Raw genomic sequence first — 20086 nt, 5'->3', positions numbered from 1 at the left:
TTAAAGGAGCTTTAAAAGTTGTTTTTATTTTTGTGTCGTGCAAAACAATTGTCTCATTCATACCTCTGCACTATACGTAATAAGAAGACACAGCTCTACATCAAACATCTAAAATAAAACAGACAACTTCTGATAAAACAACAAGAACATACTTTAAAAAACGTGTTTAAGTGCAAATTTTCAAATCTATTGTTTAACAAATGGCAGAAGAAAGAAAATTAATAAGCTGATATATTTTAATTTACCCTTCAAAGGTGTTTAATCATCTCGTTCTTTGTAACATCTTAAAGAAAAGGTCTGCTTTAGATGCTAAATTTGTTCACTTTGACTCTTTGTTGTGTTTTTATCGGCTTTTACTTGTTTGAATTTCCACTATAGCAGCTATAATAAACACAAGATTAATTTAAGGTAGAATGGTAGAGTTATTGTAACATATTTGGCTTTGTAGAGACCTCAATCATGGTGGAACTAAATACATTTTTTGACAATTTTACCCAGTAGTTGATCATTTAAATCATTTTGTGACCAGCAAACATTTGTTGGATATTGCTTTATAAAATGGAATATTCTGCTTTTCTTTGCCTGTTATGTCTAACTCAGGTAAAAGATAATCCACCTTATCTCTAGCCCCCATGATACCTTGCGTGAAATATAGGTGCAACTCCAGGCATTGAACCAAAACCGGCGATTTCCAATGGTAACAGTTTGTTTACAGTACTCTATTCTACTTAATAAAACATGGAACACACCACCTGCCTTTGAGATGGCTGCCATCTCTGACAGCCATCTCAAAGCAACCCTATTAAGAGATACTAACACATAATTCAGTATTAACTGTAGCTCCATGTACAGTGAATAAATGTGATGTTTCCCAGCGAATCCTCCGCTCGTCTGCGTTAACCACGCCATTTACACGTTTTTATAACTTCTGATTTATTAAAACTGTTCTGAGCGAAACATGAAGCTGAATTTAGCAGCAGACTTCAGTAGTAGTGATATAAAGTAGGAGTAAAAGATTCATGTTTTTATGATATAAATGAAGCACAGTAAGTCAGTGACACATTCTCAGTCCTAATGACTAAATACATGTTTCAATTTATTCTGAAAATGAAGTCAGACAGGGATATCATGTACTGACGCTGAGTGACGGACCTGTCAGTCTACGTGTCATTCTCTTCTGATAATTCTAATTTAATACTTTTTCGCTATGTCTGGTGTGGTTTTATTTCTCATGTCAATGGTAACCATGGCAACAGGAACAATCCCTTTTTTGGCTGGAGTCAGGCTGGAGTTAAACCCGGGCCCCTGCGGCAACAGCCTTGTGCATGGGGCGCCTGCTCTACTACTCCGCAAAGACATTTTAGAAAATGCTAAGTTAACATTAAATATTTGTTAAAAAATAAATCAGTATTTGCTAAACTGAAGGCATATAACTTTGGAAAAGAACCAGCGTTGGCAGTTAGCCACCAAGAGTAGCCACTGGGACTAACCACAGACAGTCTATGGGACTAACTAGCTTACTGCTACTTCCTCTATCTCACAGGAAGTTGTGCCCTCTGGAATAAGGTAGATATATAAAGTGTAATGAGCATTAGTCATTATTCCATTTGTATGCCTGACAGATCTATGTATTAAAAATCAAAAAAGCAAATAAAGATAACCAGTAGTTGTGGGTCACATTCATCAATATTCCTGCTGGAACCCTAAAATAAAAACAGCATCCACAGACTGCGCAGTTGTTTCAGGTAGCTCTCACAGTGATGCTGCGACTGACGTGTTGACTCGTGTGTCTGCAGGCCAACAGGACGCTCTACAGCCAGGCCAACATGGAGACGCGTTACTTTGTGAAGAAGAAGACGCTGCTGGCTCTCAGTAAGCTGACGGTGCTCGCGTCCGACCTGCCGGAGGACGAACTCAACAAACAAGTCGACGGTAAAAAAAATCCACCTAGTCCTCAATCAAGAGACAAATGTGAGCCACTGTTTGAGGTGGGATGTGTTGTTTTCAAATGAAGAAACACCTCAGCCCCTTCTACAGTCAGTGCTGGTGCTGACGACTTATTTATTGAGCATTTTGCTCCAGCCTACACATTCATCCATTCATCAGTCCATGTGGTGACACTTTGTTAATTTTCAAAATGCTTTCCAGGTTGTTTTCCCCCACCAATTCATTGTGTCATCTTTTATTTGATTGCTTACTGCTGCAGAAATAGGATCTGACATTTTACTGTAACACCTGCGTGATCCAGATGGAAACCAGACAAAAACTGTGACTTTTAGCAACTTTTCAACGCATGAAAAAGCAGCAGAGTACCACATAATAGACACGCAAGTGAAGTGGCAGAACTTTGCAGTGTTGAACACATCCTGTAACGAGACCTAACAATGCTGTCATTTATCTGTCCAATCAGACATCGTGGAGCAGGAGCGCTTCCTGCTGCATCAGGAGACTCTGCCCCGACAGCTGCTGGAGGAGAAACAGCAGAACCCTGAAACCATGCCTCTGCTCAGTGCCCACAACCTCATACAGGTGAAAACACACACACACACTGCTCACAAAGAGGTCTTTGGACTGTGTTTCTGGAAAGAGACCTTGCTGTTGAGTATTTCACATGTAACATCTTTGTAGTTTGAGTGGCGGCAGAGGTCTCAAGAGAAAAAACAACTTTAAAAATGGAACCTTTTTAGGATTTAAAGATTTATGGCTTTTGCTATGATCAGTGGGTGGTGGTCTAGAGACGACATTCATTTAGTCTGTTGGTGAGTTTCTGTATGTTGGGATCTATACTCACTTACTATATCTAGAGATTTATCTGTATGCATATCTATAGATATAGAATGGCAACACAGATTTGCAGCGTATGACACGTCACAACACCCCGACTCGCTGTTTTTATATGCAAATCCACATTTACGTAATGCACTTTGAGTTCCCTGTAGAGATTTGGACCTCTAGACTTTGTTTTGTTCATCTTGTGTCTTGTGCATGTGTGTTCTCTTGGCCACGTGTGTGACACTATACACAATCCTTACAATGGTGTCACAGTATTCCTGTGATCAGCAGGTGGCAGTAATGAGCCAGGTTCTGCAGCAGCGTGCCAGCAAAGGCAGAGAAGAATAGGATTACAAGCAAGTAAATGATGAACAATTTAAAAAGTTTTGCAGACGTTTCTTAGAGCTCAGTGATACACACAGGGAGCTTGGGTAAGAAACACTGAATACAAACAGAAACTTTGTGCACAAAAACTCAACAGGGCATTTTAAAGAGGGAGAAAATGTTTGATTTGGGTGAACTAAACTTCAAACTAGATCTTCACTTGACTAAGTTAACATGCACAGAGAAAAACAGATAAAGCAAGTGTTGTGTTAAGGCCTTTGCACGCTGAGTCAGGTTTTTCGTTCAAAGTTGTTGCACATAAAATAAAAAATGAATACGACCTCACGTTGTATCAGTCATGTTCACACACTGAGACCGTCATTAAAATTTTTGGAACAGGTTCGATTTTCTGCGTTTTCGGCCTCCGTCAGAGCCTTTAGAGACGTTTGACCAAGAATCAGTGAAGAAAATGTGGCGATGGGACTGAGACAAGACAAGACAAAGAAACGGGGCACACAGAATCATTTCTCAGATAGCTAACATTCAACAGGTCAGATAGTAATAGTAAGGTGGGTGATGATGATGAAGAGGAGGATGAGAACCACACACAGAAAGTGGAGGACAGTTCTGCCCCTTCATGCTGCTGCAGTACCAAATGAAGGACAGGGAGGGAGTGATGACAGCCAGGTAACTCCAGTGCAATGAGGCAACGGAGGAAATGTGTCATTTCATTTTGTCAGGTATTGCTAATTTTCACAACGAACAGAATAATAAAACGCATTGGAATCAGTGTGCAAGGTTTCTGTGCGTAATGATATTTTAAAAAATGGACTCAGTGTGCAAAGGCCTTAACTCTGAAACCTATTTTACTTGCAACTTGGTCAGATTCCGACCTAAACAGGATGTGATGTCCACGGTTGAAGTTTGATTCACCCTATTTTTCGACATGAGTCACAACCTTGGCAACCAACATGCTGAAGACTCGACTGTCTTGTCTTTGTCTATAAATGACAGCATTGTGTTTTTCTCCAAAAATGTTAATTTCAATTGTGAACATTTTTAAGAAAGTTTAAGTTTTAAACACTGAACAACCACATTTCTGTAGTTATTTTACTTTTAATCCCTTAACATGAAGAAGGAAACCATATTTCCTGTTTACATTGACATTTCTTAAACCAGATTACAGTCATAAATTCACTTAACACTCTGACAGTTACTCTAAAGTTGTGGCTCACTTCAGCGTTTCCTCCTCTCCTTAGTTGTACATCTGCGATGACAACAGGCGAGCCAACGAGTACGACTTCAAAAAGGCTCTGGATCTGCTGGAGTACATCGATGAGGTAACCTATTGAATTATTCATCTGGTTGAGATTTGACTAGTTGCAGCTTGAACACAGTTGAAATAAAACTTTTGTGGGTTTTCTTTGTCGCAGGAGGAAGTCGAGGACATCGACTCGCTGAAGTGTGAGATCTTCGGCAAGGCGCTCAGGAGAGACGAGTAAGATCCTTCTGTCATGTTTTATTTTTGAAAAGTTAATTAAATTTAATTAAGCTGGAAGATTTTTGACAAGCTCTGTGAGAGAAATCATTAAATGTACCCCAGAGCTCCTTTCAGATGAAATTAAATATTCACATAAGAAAAATTAGTCGAAGAAAATACTGATTTATTTGATGGTGTGTGCCTCTCAGCTGGTCCTCTGCTGACGGGGCCGACGACCCTCTGGAGGTCGCCAAGGACAGCATCTTCGTCAAGATCCTCCTCAAACTCATCCAGGAAGGTGAGAAACACTCAAGAAGCTGCGTTTAGTAAATAAGGCAAAGTACAGCCAGGAGGATTTAAGAGTAACATTTATTTCATCCACAAATGTAATTAGATGCATAAATCTACATGTCCGAATCTTCTTCAGGTGCTGGATCAAAACAAAAACTAAACCTAAAAGTCCAACAAAAGATCTGCACACTGTGTTGATAGGACCCAAAAAGTTGACTGATCAGCAGGTGGCAGTAATGAGCCAAGATCTGCAGCAGTGTGCTAGTAAAGGCAGGAAAGAAGAGAATTACACGCTAGTAAACAATGAACAATTAAAGAAAAATTGAAAGTCGACTTTAAAAGAGCGACACTTGATCTAACAGAGATCCCTAAACTTACTGGGAGCTGTGAGTTAAGCGTGCAGATCTTTTGCCATATTAACACTCGTATTACAAACTGGTCTGGGGCTCTCTTATAACCTACTACTGGTACCAACAATGGAACAGATGGTGGTAAAGCCTGTGCACCAAGTACTGTGATTTAGAGTGTGTGGAAACTAGTTAGCAGAAAGCTAAAAGTAGCAGATAAAAACTGGATGCCTTTAGTTTCTATCATTCCCCTGGTTGCAGCACAAATGCAAATCTGACTAACTACTTAACCAAGCATGGACATTTCCAGGATAACGATCAGTGTGTCTCAAATCACAGACCTCTTTACTTAACACTTCATTTTTTGAGTGCTACTCAGTGTATTAGTAGTTGTCATGCACTTAAAGCTACAGGTGGTTACTTTTATAGAAATGACTGTCATATTTGCTGAACGTGTCACTATATTCTGAGAGAAGTACATTAGACAGCCTGTGAAAAAAAAATCATATCCCCCCCCGAATCAACTGGGCACGGCAGCAGCAACCAATCAGAGTCGATGTCAATCATGTCGATCACTGTTCCTGAACTGTGGTCAAACTAGGCAGTGCTGATCAAATATGAATCAGGATTCTATTGCCACATGTTTTCAGAAACATGTTTTAGTTTACTGTTTCACTGAAATTTGTAGACAACGAAACAGACCCGATTGCCATGTTGGATACAGTTAAAGTACAAAGCACCGCCCATCAGCTGGACCAGCTTTCTCATTTCACAGTTAAACAGTAAACTAAAATGTTTCTGAAAACATTTGAGGAGAGAAATAGGGAATGCAGTAACAGAATCTTGATTCATATTTGATCAGCGATGCCTAGTTTGACCAGTTCACAAGGAGTGATTGACAGCTGCCTTAGAGACTCCTCGGCTCTGATTGGTTGTTTTCCTTCACATGCAATAAGGCCATTAGGAAAGCTACAAGGCATTGGAGTGAAATCTGTCCGATCTAGTGCTGTGTGGATAAAGGGATATAAAGTTAATTTTCTGTAAAAGTTATCAACTGTAGCTTTAAGATGCAAAGCATGCAGTTAAAAAAACTACATCATACACAAGCAACAAGCACAGGTATCAGAAAAGATGCTGGTTGTTAAGTGCATCAGTTTCCTCAATTTGTTAACTTAATTGTCATCTAATCCAAATGTGTCCCTGTATTAAAGCAGTGGTTCCCAGCTGGTCCAGCCACGGCTTCCAGATTTGTTCTTAGTCATTAGTTCAGTGTCATACTTTTGTTTGGCCATGTTGTCAACCTAGTTTGGTGTCTCTGTCAAATAGCTGTCTGTTAGTCACTCAATTTACAGCAGGAAACAGTCTTCAAAATAAAAGCTCTGTGCCAGGAATTCACTGTATTTACAAATAAAGTGTGTTATTTAGAAACTTGACAAGTTTGCAGGTCACTTGCAGTCCATTCAGAATGGACCTGTGACCCACTTTAGGACCGCGTCCCATCACTTGGGAACCACTGTATTAAATGGTATTCTTACAAATAATCATTTAATGTCTCCCTCATATGAATCTTTGTTTTCCAGGAGTTCCTCTGCAGACGTACCTGCCTGAGGTTAAAGACCTGCTGGAGCTGGACGATCTGAGCAGTTTGAAATCAAAACCTTATTTTGAATTTGTCCTTCGAGCTAATTATGAGCATTACCTTGAATCACAGATGTGACGACTGATCACCTCCCTGTAACGCCAACTGCACTTCAGCTTTCTTTTACATTCTGATCATTTTCAAGATTTGTTTGAATTCTGTTTTTTTTTTCTTAATAAATGTGCTGTTATTTCTGTACTTATACTCCAGTATATTTTTTAACAAAAACATAGCACAGTATGGTTTTACTGAGTAGAGTGCTCATAGGAAAGTTACTCCTCAGAGCCGCACAAAGATTTCCTCAGGAAAAAAATCTGGATTTGAAGTCCTCAGTTCTGTTATCATTTACTGACACCAGGTGATGAAGGATTGTTATGTTAAAAATGGTTGTGAGAATTAATAAGAAGATATTACTGGCAAATCAAGTCCTGCATCCAGCATGTCGTCAGAGTAAATTTGGGTTTAATTAAGCTGAGAAAGCTGTGGGAAACACAGTGTGCATGCCCAGGAAAGGCTATAATCCCTGATTAAGACCATTTGGGTTCAACATTCAACAATTTAAAGGGACAGTTCACCCCAAAATCAAAAATACACACTTTTCCTCTGAAGGCTCAGACACACCAAACTGACATCACAGAACTAGGCCGGCTGTTGCGTCACCTCACATCAACTTTTGTCTCAGCCAAAAGTTGCACTTGAGTTTTGAGGTACTTGAGCATTTCCATTTTCTGCTACTGTACACTTCTGCTCCACTACATCTCAGAGGAAAATATGTTTTACTCCATTACAGTTATGCACTAAAGCTACTTTGCAGATTCAGATTATAAAACACAAAATCTCCCTGCAGGAAGCTGGTTTAAATTCTGTTTACTCTCCACTCTCTGGCATCTTACCATCTGATATCAGAGTCGTCAGACCTCAAAAGTGACAGAAACCTGATCCGGCAGCAGTCAGGACTTCCTCCTGTTTGGTGACGAGGGGCAGACGTTGGTTATAAATAGATTCCACGGCTGGCTGACTGCCACCCTGACGGGGATCCTCCGTGATGATCTACTTTCACAGCTACAGCGGCTGCAGATGGCTCTCAGGGTCCAGCTCGCCTAAAAATAGTTAAAGTAGGTTAGATTAGGGACTTCAGCTCCACATCACTGCTCTGCTTTTAACAGGAGGGATAAACTTTTAATAGTTGGAAAAACACAATTCTGTCATATCTGAGCAGGATAGTTTATTTCGAACATGTAAAAAACAAAATTATCATACACTAATGGACAGACAAAGAAAAATAATAAAAATTAAAAAATAACAAGGTAAACAAACTGAAAACTATAGATCGTGTTTACATATCTGAAAAGGAGTGGGAGGAAGTATAAACTTATTTTATCCCACCCCTTTTTAATAAATTAATAACACTTAAATATTTATAATAATATATTCCGTACAATAACAGCAATAATAATAAATTCTATTTGTCATTTTTCAGTTACCTTAGTTATATATCTAACAAGACATAAATCTATTACGAAAATATTTATCCTAATAAAATATATTATTATTTATATTATAAACACAAGTTGACAATAAAAACACTTTAACATCATGTAGCACCACACAGGGTCGTATTCAACTCCACAAATATGGGTCATAAGATTTAAAAGAAATGTTGAAATACACAGAACTTTGTTTTTAATTCTGGTCAACACGTAGACTGAACTTTGAGAAAATGTGTAAATAAATAAACAATAAGAGAATGTCCTCCAAAGAACAATACCCAAACTGCTTATGTGAGATCATAAAAAGTGTGTTTTTCTACGGGACAAACAATTTAGGAATATTTAGTGCTGTCTAGTGGTGAGGATTGCAACCAGCTGAGACTTCTCCTGGTTAGAATTCCTTCAGTGTTTCTTGTTCAGGAGGTTTTTACCAGGAGCTGGATTATTCACAGAGGTCTCATCCTCTCCAGAACAAACGGACCAGGTGATTTAAACCATAAAAACACTGAATAAAGCAGCTTCAGACCCCTGTCCATTTGTTTTGGAGAGAAAGAGAGCTCTGGATAATTCAGCTCCCGGTAAAAACCTCCTGAACATCCAGGGCCATAATTCACAAAGCTTCCTCTTACAAAGAGCTGCTCCTGGTGATTAAATTCTAGAAAAAATCTTGTGACATATTCTTAGAATTTCCCCTTAAAAAGTTAAGACTAGGTCCTGGTAAAGATTAAATTTATCCACAGAGCATTTTAAACCTTAAAAGCGCTCCTAAGGTGAAAAACTGTAAAGAGGACATGGTTTAAGAGTTTAAGCAGGAGAAAATGGTGGAAACACAAAGAGGTCGGAGGAATATTCTCCAAACACGGAATGACAGGAAGTAAATGTAATGCTGTAAGATTAGATCGTGCAGTGATAATGTTTGTGGTCGATCTTATAAGGGATACACACACATTTCCAAAGCAGGCAGGCTAATCATAAGGTAGCATCACGCCGGCTCTGTATACACATGCTGCTTTTGCTTTTTAATGATTATAACAGTGAAACAAAGACCGACCCTGCTGTACAGGAACCAGTGAAGGGAGGCAGGGAAACTTTGCTGATATTCATTGTCTTGTGTGGCGATCAGCAGTGATGAGGTGGTTCTCTTTTACACTGTGATCTGTAGCCTATAGTTCGGCTTTAGCTTCTAACTATCTTTGTCTTTTTAACCTGTTGTTGCTGCTGAGTCAGTTTGACTTCCTGGATATATCCTTCAAACACAGACTGTAGACCCCTCTGTCAGCTTCTCTCTGGAATCACTGCTTCATTTGTCCAAAAACATGATATTTCTTCAGGCAGTGCAGTTAGTTACAGTGTGGGCGAAAGGTCAGTTCTAATCGAGAGAAGTTTCAGCTGGTTGCAATCTTCAATCCTCACTGCTAGATGCCACTAAAGTTCTGATAAACCGACTTTACTTTAAGCGCTCAGCTCCACCTACAGTACAGCAAGGTTGTTTTGAAGGATCAAGGAAAAGCATCAGAAAACTATTTCCCCAGGAGACAACATTAAATGTGTGGAGGATCCAGCTGCTATTCTAGATAATGTAATTGTGTCTATAATAAGAAGGAAGCTCATTGTGTCACCCAGTGTTCACATCATGTCTCCCCTCTGGTTAGATGACCGCAGTCTCCTGCCATAGATTCATCTTCCATTTAAAACTCATCCTGCAGCTCTGTGAATCATGACACCTCAGTGGATCTCAGTTAACAGTTGGATAAACACAGCCGGGTCTGTTGGCTCAGTTTTTTGTCTCTCAGAGGAATTCAGCTTCAGTCCTTCTCCGGCTGCAGCTGTCTGATGGGCTGGAGGTCCTGACCTGCTTGTTTTAGAAACTGAGGCGAGAACGTCACTCAGCTGCTGTGTGCATGTTGTTGTTTCAAGCTTCCAGCTGACGGCACGACCTCCATACAAACCTGAAAGGAAACTCAGTGTGTGAGGCAAAACTCCTCCTGAAGCCACAAGAAGAACAATATCAACTCATGTTGTTAAATCATAAATAGTTTATTGACTGAGCTGACATGACAAAATCAAACATAGCTGCTAACCTAATTAATAACACCAAATATGATTATTCGACTATTTTCAGAACACGCTGCAACTCCATACTCCTCACATGAAGTTTTTATTCTCCTTACAGGATTTGACTTCAGCTGAAATTTTGATTCCTTTGGATGGTTACACTTTGTTTACAATTCTGTTTTACTGTGCAGAATTCCTATCCATTTTATTTCATTGATCCAATTTGAGGTACGCACACAAGTATTACTTTCCTTCAACAAAAGGGTCAAACTATGGTTTATGAAAAGTCAAATTATGATTTATAAAAAGGCTAAACTATGGTTTGCAAGAAGTCAAATTTTGGCATATGAAAGACCAAACTCTGGTTTACAAAAAGTAAAATTATCGTTTATGAAAGACCAAACTATGGTTTATAAAAGGCTCAATTATGGTTTATGAAAAACCAAATTATGGTATATGAAAGACCAAACTATGGTTTATGAAAAGTCACATTATGGTTTATGAAAGGCCAAACTATAGTTTATTAAAAGTCAAATTTTGATTTATCAAAGGCCAAATTATGGTTTATGAAAAGTCAAATTATGATTTATATATTTATAAAAAAAGAAGGCCAAACTACAGTGTACGAGAAGTAAAATTATGGTTTCTAAAAGGCCAAAATATGGTTCATGAAAGATCAAACTATGGTTTATGAAAAGTCAAATTATAATTTATAAAATGGCCAAACTATGATTTACAAAAAGTAAAACTACAGTTTATGAAACATCAAATTATGATTTATGAACAGCCAACCTATGGTTTATGAGAAGTCTATGAAAAGCCAAATTATGGCTTATGAAAAAGTAAACTATGGTTTATGAAAGGCTAGATTACGGTTTTGGAAAAGTTTCTGAAAGGCTAAATTATGGTTTACAAAAAGTCCAATTATGCTTCATGAAATGTTTGTGAAAGGCTAAATTACTGTTTATGAAAGGTGGAATTTTGGTTTATGAAAAGTTTCTGAAAGGCTCAACTATGGTTTGCAAAAGATTAAATTATGGTTGTCAATCATTGTATTATTTTACTGTCATGTTAAACATGGACTGATTTTACCTCTGATTATTTACAGTGGGTACTGACCATAGTTTAATTGTTGGTATAATGTCACCCAGTAAGCTGTTTGCTACCTTTACATCAAGGACCACAATGAAAATGAAACTGTATTTTGTCATCCATTACATTTCCTTCAGTTATGAGTGACCTATGACCTCCTCACTGAAACCAAACAAGAACAAACAAAACAAAAACGCGTGAGAGGCTTCAACTGTCAAATAAAACAAATAAAAGTCAGATTTTTTATCTCTGACTTTAAAATAAAAAAATGAATTTGAATAAGTTTTGAATGGGCGTGTGTTTCTTCTACAGACTGAATGAATGTGTGTGTGTAGTAGTCGTAGTAGGCTACTCCACACGCGCCGGTAACGGTCGGTGTGTCGCCCTGGTCTCGCTCCATACACGGGCTCGAGCGCTCCGCGGCGGACTCGCGGGGGCTTCCTCTCCATATATGGGCCTCCCGGCGCGCGAGCCTCTGTGTGTTCACACCGGCGGCCGGCCACCCTCCCGCCCGCGCGACCAAATATGGACGCCGGGACCGGCTGGATTCCTGTCGGACACTCGGACATTCCTAACGGCTGTCGGCGGAGAAGAAAAAAGATCCTCCCCGGGTGGTATGGAGGAGAAGGAGTATATAAGGACCCCGGTGGTCGCTGCTCCGTCACCCCGATATCTGGAACCAGCAGCGGTTACACTCCCTCACTGACAGCCGGCGACAAGCAGAGGTAAGCGGCTTGGAGGAGCGGAGGAGCGGAGCAGCGGGGCGGGCTGGGCGGGTGTACAGAGGGAGAGAGTCGGAATTAGCCGCTGAGATGATGGAGTCTGGTTTGTTGGAGGTTTAAGTGGGTGAAACAGATGGAGGATAATCCGGACTGAGTGGTTAACTGATGGGAGCTGGCAGTGACCCGCAGCCGGGAGCTGGCAGTGAACTCAGCCGGCTTCTGTTCACCTTCAGCGGCGAGAAGAAGCAGCTTTGTTGTGACAGGGTGTCAGACCTGCTGCGTTCAGGCGCTGCCGGAAATTCCAGTTTCACTAGCTTTTTCTAGCTTGGTATTTGAGAGTAACGCCAAAGATGTCATCAGTTAGGGTTACAATCAGTGGTGGGGAGTTGCTAGTTAAATGGATTAAATGAGAAAATAAATGTAACTGTAATCAGTGACAGTTACTGAGGAAAAAAATGTTATTAATTTACATTTAGGCTACTAATCAAAATGTTTGTATATGAAGAATATAACATTTATACTGTTGCTTTGAAACTTTTTGTTGTACAGGAGTACTTTCTTTTAGCGTAGGCAGTAGCTTTATTTGATGGTTTAAACCATTTGTCAGTATGGTAAACTACGGTTTATGAAAAGTCAAATTAGGATTTATAAAAAGGCTAAACTATGGTTTGCCATAAGTCAAATTATGGTTTATGGCCGAATTAGGTTTATGAAAAGTCAAATTATGATTATGAAAATCAAAAAATACTCAAATGTAATGTAAGTTACATTACGTTGATGAAGTAACCAAATAGTAACATTACCTGTTACATTTTAACAGGGTAACTGATGATCTGTAATGTATTATGTTTCAAGAGTAACCTGGTACCCATTGTGTCATTTTTTGAAAATTGTATTCTTTTTACACAATACATATTTTTAACGGCCAAAATTGGCTTTTAACCAGCGTTTTGCATCAGTTTTCATGAAGTAAGTCACTGATCCCGTAAAAATAAAATAAAAATAAAATATGATTTTTTTTTGGTAAGTTTTCAAGTGAGAATAAAAATAGTCTTTTAGAAAATTGAAAAATAAATTTAGAATATTTATCTACAAATGCATAACATTTAACACACCCTACGAAGGGGACTACGCTCTAAGCTTCTCTTTCTGTTTATAACAAAGAGCACTTGCTAAAGTTTTGAGATGTAAGACTTTATGAGGAGCACTTGAATGCATCATTACACTAAATGAGGGTTAATGGTGTCTGTGTTTGCTTCTCTATGATTGCTTGTCATTACAGCTTGAGTGAACTGTTTTCTGCTCTGGTTTATTGATACATAACAGGACCCAGACTCTGCAGGGCGGAGAGAGGATATTTAAGATGACTGTGTTATAGTCATTAGCCTCTGAGTACTCATACAGTTTAAACAGAACAGGGAGTGGCACATAGGAACACACAAAACAAAAGAACAGATGTGTTTGTTGATCAGCTGTTGATCATCATACTCCACAATTAAAGAAAAAGTAATAAAATATAAAATAATAGAACAGCACAACGGCAGAAAGGTCTGTCTGTAGTATAAGATAATACAAGGATGAGCCAAAACTAAATTAATTTAGGTCAGAAAGAGTTTTTAACTCTGATTTTAAACTTTTTTTGGTCAAACATAAGGGATGATTAAGCACAGAGTTACCGCTCAATTACTTTGTTTGAAAGGTGTTATATAGATAAAATTAGCATCATTATTTTTAGTATAAACATACTGTACATTTATTATTTACATGTGAAGCCACATGCAGTTTTGGCGTACCATGGTGATGAATTAAATCTTAATTCTTGCATGTTGTGTGTGCACTCGGAACACATATTCACAGCTCGGTCTTGGAGGTCATTTGTGCGCCTTTAACTTTAACTTTAACTCTCACAAGTAGCTAGTTTAGATTAATGTTTGTGTTTTTTAATCTTGTATCTGAAACTCACCTTCTGACCTCTGTCCTCCAGATACCGCAGACATGTGTGACGACGATGAGACCACCGCCCTCGTCTGTGACAACGGCTCCGGCCTGGTGAAGGCTGGCTTTGCCGGAGATGACGCCCCCAGAGCAGTGTTCCCCTCCATCGTTGGCCGCCCCCGTCACCAGGTACACAACAACATCCCTAAAAGCAATCAGACAATGGATCTGTTATTTTAAGCTGTAGCCATCATGATGTCTATTCCCAATTCTGTGGTCACACACAGGATCTGACATTTGACCTCCTGATGTTTTAGCAGCTAATATTGCTTTATTCCCACTATTTCTGACTCGTATAGCTCCAGTAATTAACCAAATTTCTATAAATGTTTTGAGGACTTTTATCTCTAGCAAGGAGGATGAAATAAATTTTGGTTTGATGCTTTGTGTAAATGTACACTCACACCCCCAAGAGGAAGTAGCCTGATGATGATTTTTATGACCTTGTGACCTCTTCTCTACCGCCACCATCAGGCCAAAATTTGCCCTACCAGATAGATATTCAATTACTTGCTGACTGAAAGCTATCTGAGCAGAATTAAAGTACACTGTTGAGCACTTTCTTGATTTTAAATCAGTAATTGTACTCTTATTGATGTTTGCTCTTACTAAAATAAAAAAATAGATCATACAATATCATTTTCCTGCATAAATATTGGCCAAATGCAGTAAAGAAGGACTAAGCACTCTCACTATTTCTAAATTATTATTATTGTTATTATCATTATTTGAATTTAGTCATGACGAACACATCTGTATCTATTTGTACCAGGAATCTGACCTCTACACTCTGTTAGGTATTTTAGTTTTTATTGATTTAGTACAAAAAAGGCTTGGTACATCACAACATCAAAATCAGGTTTATTGCTAACTCACATACTAGAAATATGTCTTGGTATTTTGGTGCATAACGGTCACAATAAAATAAAACGAGTACTAAAAGTACTTTAATATGAAATAGAAATTAAAAATAGGGATTATGTAAAAATCTCAAATGAAAAGAGCTCTACAGTGTTAATCACAAAGATGAGGTGCACAAAAGTTCACAGTATAAAGAATATGTGCAGTAAGACTTTACCTAGGGCGCCAGGAGCAAACATGACTTTTAAAAATGGTCTACAAAACAGATAAATGAATGAAAATAAGGTACATATTTTTTTTAAAAAAGTGGGAAAGTCTATGTAAAAAAAAAAAATTCTCTTTCCAGGATTGCATAAGGGATTTCCTAGTTACTAGGAGCCAGGATGAACACTATAGCTGTGTGGTCAGGCACAATGACACCAAGGAATCCACTTTTTTAATTATTATTTATCATGGCAGTACATCAGGAAGTCTGGTAACAACACTGCTGGTTTTATTTAAACAGAAAACCTGCCATGTGTTAAGTAGCATTTACTAAATCTAATATAAGTAAATCAGTCTAATGCAAATATTTGGCTACACAATGTAAAATCAGCCTAACTAAACATTACATAACTCAAACATCAAGCTATTTCAAACAAAGACAAAAGAAACTCACAGTTTTTACTCAGTCAAACAGTTGCTGCCAGAGAGCCCAGGGCTCTGCTGCAGGCGGTGCAGGCAAAGTGATCACACCTGAACTCAATTCCCGATAACAAGGAGGAAGCGCATCAAACACACAGGAGGTTCTCAGCCATGAACACTTTCTTGATTATGAAGGGTGTTTTCACATGAGGTCCTTTTTAAACAAACCGAACTCAGTCCTCTGAAAGCACATCAAAAAGTGGACCAACAGAAAAAGTGTTCACATTATCAGTTCATTTGAAAGAGGACTCAGTTCTCTTTCTGGTCAGCTTCAGCTCTGATGGGGCCTCAGTCCTCTCTCTGTTCACGCTATATATAATATATATTAACATAGTTAATTGTTTTTACTTTAGTGGCACTGCAGTGCGGTTATGAAGCCCCTCGCTTTCAGATGAACTTTAAATTGTAGGAGAACCTCAGTGTGTCTGTGCTGTAGACTGTTGCTGTTTGATGTATTCTACATTCCACATCTGGACAGAGGTGGGTAGAGTAGCCAAATATTATACTCAAGTAAGAGTAGTAAAAGTAAAAAGTAGTCATCCAAATAATTACTTGATTAAGAGTAAAAGAGTATTTGGTGAAAAAACTACTCAAGTACTGAGTAACTGTTGAGTAACGTCTGATTTATTTATAAAATAAGAACATGAACGTAATCAATCAATCAAAAATAATAATCTGCAAATTCATGTATTTTAAACGATACCCCTTTAACTAAAACAAAAATAAATTAAATCTTTACAAACATAACATAAATCAAGGCACAAGAAATACACATATATTCTTATATATACTGTACACATATATATATATATATATATATATATACATATATATGTAATTATGTACTCAGAGGTGGATAGAGTAGCCAAATATTGTACTCAAGTAAGAGTATTGTTGCTTTAAAACAATATAACTCAAGTAAAAGTAAAAAGTATTTTGCATTAAAACTACTCTGAAAAGTACAATTTATCCAAAAAAGTTACTCAAGTAAATGTAACTGAGTAAATGTAACTAGTTACTACCCACCTCTGCATCTGGAGGCGTGCAGTATCTTCCATGGACCAAACTACTCCTCGTCCTGAGTCCTTGCAAGCATTACAGGCCAATGTGGTTTTGTCTGTTTTTAAAAGGGTTAGGTTTAGCAACAGCATGTGATCTAGAGGGCTGAATACAACGGCAAAGAGCAAAGCGAACCTGGAGCACTTTGTGTTCACAAGGCACAGGTTAAGTGGACTGCACAGTGGACTTGAAGCGAACTGAGGTGGTCTGAGTACAGTTCTCATCAGAGGGGTCTGAGTCACTGCTCTGAGTTAGAGGGCTGAAAAGGACCAAGTGTGAAAACACCCTCAATCTGAAAAGGTCCAATGAGGAGATCCCATTTTACCAAACTACCCTTTAATCTACAGAGTATAAACTTGTATGATTTTAAGCACTTTGACAGTACTGGAGTGGGACTATAATCCCAGAAAATCACATGTTGGGCACTTAAAGCACAGACATGTGTAAATGCATAAAAACGTATAAAATAAATTGTAACTCACAGTTTGGGATTAAAGACCACAGTGCTGCTCATATCAGGAAATACAGCTGGCAATGTTATTGGAGTGACTCATTGTGAACTGGAGGAGAGGTGTGCAGCTGACTCGTACTTAAAGTCTGCGTTTCCTCCTCCCCTCAGGGCGTGATGGTCGGCATGGGTCAGAAGGACTCCTATGTGGGCGACGAGGCCCAGAGCAAGAGGGGCATCCTGACCCTGAAGTACCCCATCGAACACGGCATCATCACCAACTGGGACGACATGGAGAAGATCTGGCACCACACCTTTTACAACGAGCTGCGCGTGGCCCCTGAGGAGCACCCCACCCTGCTGACCGAGGCCCCACTCAACCCCAAAGCCAACAGGGAGAAGATGACGCAAATCATGTTCGAGACCTTCAACGTCCCCGCCATGTACGTGGCCATTCAGGCTGTGCTGTCCCTCTACGCCTCCGGTCGTACCACTGGTGAGTCTGCAGTCACACACATACGAGCCTCCATGAGTTCAATGTAACCTCTTTACTTCTTCTTTATTTTATATCATGTAAACTGAATGTCTTTGGGAAGACATTGCAATTAAGAGTACTGATCATGTCCTCACACTCTTCCTGCCGTTAAACTTAAACTGACCTCCTCTTGTTTCTGCTCTCAGGTATTGTGCTGGACTCTGGTGATGGTGTGACCCACAACGTGCCCATCTATGAGGGCTACGCTCTGCCTCACGCCATCATGCGTCTGGACCTGGCTGGTCGGGATCTGACCGACTACCTCATGAAGATCCTGACCGAGCGTGGCTACTCCTTCGTCACAACCGGTAAATGCTTTCACGTCAGCACAAAACACATCTGTCCAGTTCTGTTTTAACACCTAAAACACAGACGCATGTCAGATCTTTTGAGCCATAGGACACAATCCCTTTTCCTCCTGGTGCTTTAAGTAAAATATGAAGCATCCTATTTGTGAACTTTGGAGCTTGATGCAAAGTCTTGATACCAATACTCCTTCTTAAAACATCTAAACACTGATAATTGAGCTTTCACTGTAGTTTCTGATTGAATATATTTTTCCTCAGTTGTGTCTGAGCACAAAGTCTGACCTGTACTCTCTGTTTCCAGCTGAGCGTGAGATCGTGCGTGACATCAAGGAGAAGCTTTGCTACGTGGCTCTGGACTTCGAGAATGAGATGGCCACCGCCGCCTCCTCTTCCTCCCTGGAGAAGAGCTACGAGCTGCCCGATGGTCAGGTCATCACCATCGGCAATGAGCGTTTCCGCTGCCCAGAGACCCTGTTCCAGCCCTCCTTCATCGGTGTGTAGTATGACCTGTATTCCTTTACATCATCAGATATGAGAATGAAGTGATGAAAGCAGAGCAGCTCTCCACTCATTACACTTCTAACCTGAATGTCTCTGCCATGCACCTGAACAGGTATGGAGTCCGCTGGTATCCATGAAACTGCCTACAACAGCATCATGAAGTGTGACATCGACATCCGTAAGGACCTGTACGCCAACAACGTGCTGTCCGGCGGCACCACCATGTACCCTGGTATCGCTGACCGCATGCAGAAGGAGATCACGGCTCTGGCTCCCAGCACCATGAAGATCAAGGTAGCTTACTCGACTGTACAGTACATACACTACATGGCCAAAAGTATGTGGACACCTGAAAATAAAACTCCTATGTGCAGTGATGGAGGACGTACACAGACCTTTTACTTAAGTCTTTTTTTTTAAGTTGTGCTCTCAACTTTTTGAAATTACAATACTTAAATGCTGAAGTGATCCTTTTACACTGCCTCCATTACTATTTTCATTACATTTGCACATTTAACAGAGGTGGAAGCAGGATTCAGATCCTTTACTTAAAATTCCTGCATTGAAATGTGACTTAAGTAGAAGTATGTGAGTATAATCATGACTTATAACACATACATGATGCAGAAAAATGTCCCCTGTGACTGTTACATACTATATCATTAACTTATATGTATTAATACTTGTTAATACTTAATTGATATTTCACATTTGCAGTCTTTATATTTAGACTGGTTCCTTCTTTATAATGATAATAATATGATAAAGTTCCATCTTATCTTAAAAACAAACATGAGAGCAGCTACTAAACGCACACTGCAGTAAAAATGCTTTGTCATCTGTAGTAAATCTGCTTTGATTCTTCCTCTGTCACTTTAATCACATCTTGCTGAAGTGTCTAAAAATCACAAAAGAATTAGAGAAGCTAGAAAACTCATCAGGGTGGCATCATCACCCTCTTCGTGATAACATGACTATTAACTGGGTCATACAATCAACCAACCTGATTTCCCTCTCCTCTGCAGATCATCGCCCCTCCTGAGCGTAAATACTCTGTCTGGATCGGCGGCTCCATCCTGGCCTCCCTCTCCACCTTCCAGCAGATGTGGATCAGCAAGCAGGAGTACGACGAGGCCGGTCCCAGCATCGTCCACCGCAAGTGCTTCTAAACATGACACCTCCACGACCACCTGACCCCCTCAGGATCCGGAGTAATAAGACGCTGACGTCTCCAGGACTCTGAAACAAGGAGATCTTCACCATCACAGATCAACGTGCGGCGTCTCACCTGTACATATGTTATTTATTCTGTTCTTCTGTTATGTTTGTAATGTATTTCAGTGTGAATGATGTCCAGTGTGTATGTGACACGCTTCGAGGTACGACACACTCCAACTCGGACCAACTGAGGGAAAGGAGAAAGAAAAAAAATCAGAAAAGACCAAAAAAAGAAACGAGAACAAATAAAGTCCCTTTATTTTCA

The 20086-nt window shown here is 39.5% G+C and overlaps 2 protein-coding genes and 1 long non-coding RNA gene across 3 annotated transcripts in view; 2 read left to right on the top strand and 1 right to left on the bottom strand.

Annotated features, from left to right (window-relative positions):
• Nucleotides 1–7051, top strand: part of nup133 (nucleoporin 133) — a 23533-nt gene extending 16482 nt beyond the window's left edge. Inside the window, exons 20-25 of the mRNA XM_033625309.2 lie at nucleotides 1797–1932; nucleotides 2411–2529; nucleotides 4356–4436; nucleotides 4530–4594; nucleotides 4786–4874; nucleotides 6795–7051. Of these exons, the coding sequence (XP_033481200.2) occupies nucleotides 1797–1932; nucleotides 2411–2529; nucleotides 4356–4436; nucleotides 4530–4594; nucleotides 4786–4874; nucleotides 6795–6931 (627 nt within the window). The 3' untranslated portion in view covers nucleotides 6932–7051. The remainder of the gene's footprint in view (nucleotides 1–1796; nucleotides 1933–2410; nucleotides 2530–4355; nucleotides 4437–4529; nucleotides 4595–4785; nucleotides 4875–6794) is intronic.
• On the bottom strand, nucleotides 4990–16106 carry LOC117256024 (uncharacterized). Its single transcript, XR_004501595.2, has 4 exons — nucleotides 15727–16106; nucleotides 14176–14352; nucleotides 7747–7953; nucleotides 4990–5128 (listed from the first exon to the last, which is right to left on the bottom strand). It is a non-coding gene; the product is annotated as an uncharacterized LOC117256024 (long non-coding RNA).
• On the top strand, nucleotides 14203–20086 carry acta1a (actin alpha 1, skeletal muscle a). The gene is made up of 6 exons (XM_033625310.2): nucleotides 14203–14336; nucleotides 17431–17755; nucleotides 17941–18102; nucleotides 18404–18595; nucleotides 18716–18897; nucleotides 19629–20086. Exons 1-6 carry the CDS (start codon nucleotides 14208–14210, stop codon nucleotides 19770–19772), a joined length of 1134 nt encoding a protein of 377 aa, XP_033481201.1. The 5' UTR covers nucleotides 14203–14207; the 3' UTR covers nucleotides 19773–20086.

Source organism: Epinephelus lanceolatus, chromosome 3 (assembly GCF_041903045.1).
Source record: "Epinephelus lanceolatus isolate andai-2023 chromosome 3, ASM4190304v1, whole genome shotgun sequence".
NCBI lineage: Eukaryota > Metazoa > Chordata > Actinopteri > Perciformes > Serranidae > Epinephelus > Epinephelus lanceolatus.
The sequence above is the reverse complement of the archived record's forward strand: the minus strand, read 5'-3'. Positions and strand labels throughout refer to the sequence as shown.

Excerpts from the sequence above, each read along its gene's own strand:
- acta1a (XM_033625310.2), top strand. The coding sequence starts at position 14,208 with ATGTGTGACGACGATGAGACCACCGCCCTCGTCTGTGACAACGGCTCC. Across the intron at positions 18,596-18,715 it reads GTTCCAGCCCTCCTTCATCG|GTATGGAGTCCGCTGGTATC; the intron begins GTGTGTAGTATG and ends GCACCTGAACAG. Across the intron at positions 18,898-19,628 it reads CCAGCACCATGAAGATCAAG|ATCATCGCCCCTCCTGAGCG; the intron begins GTAGCTTACTCG and ends TCTCCTCTGCAG.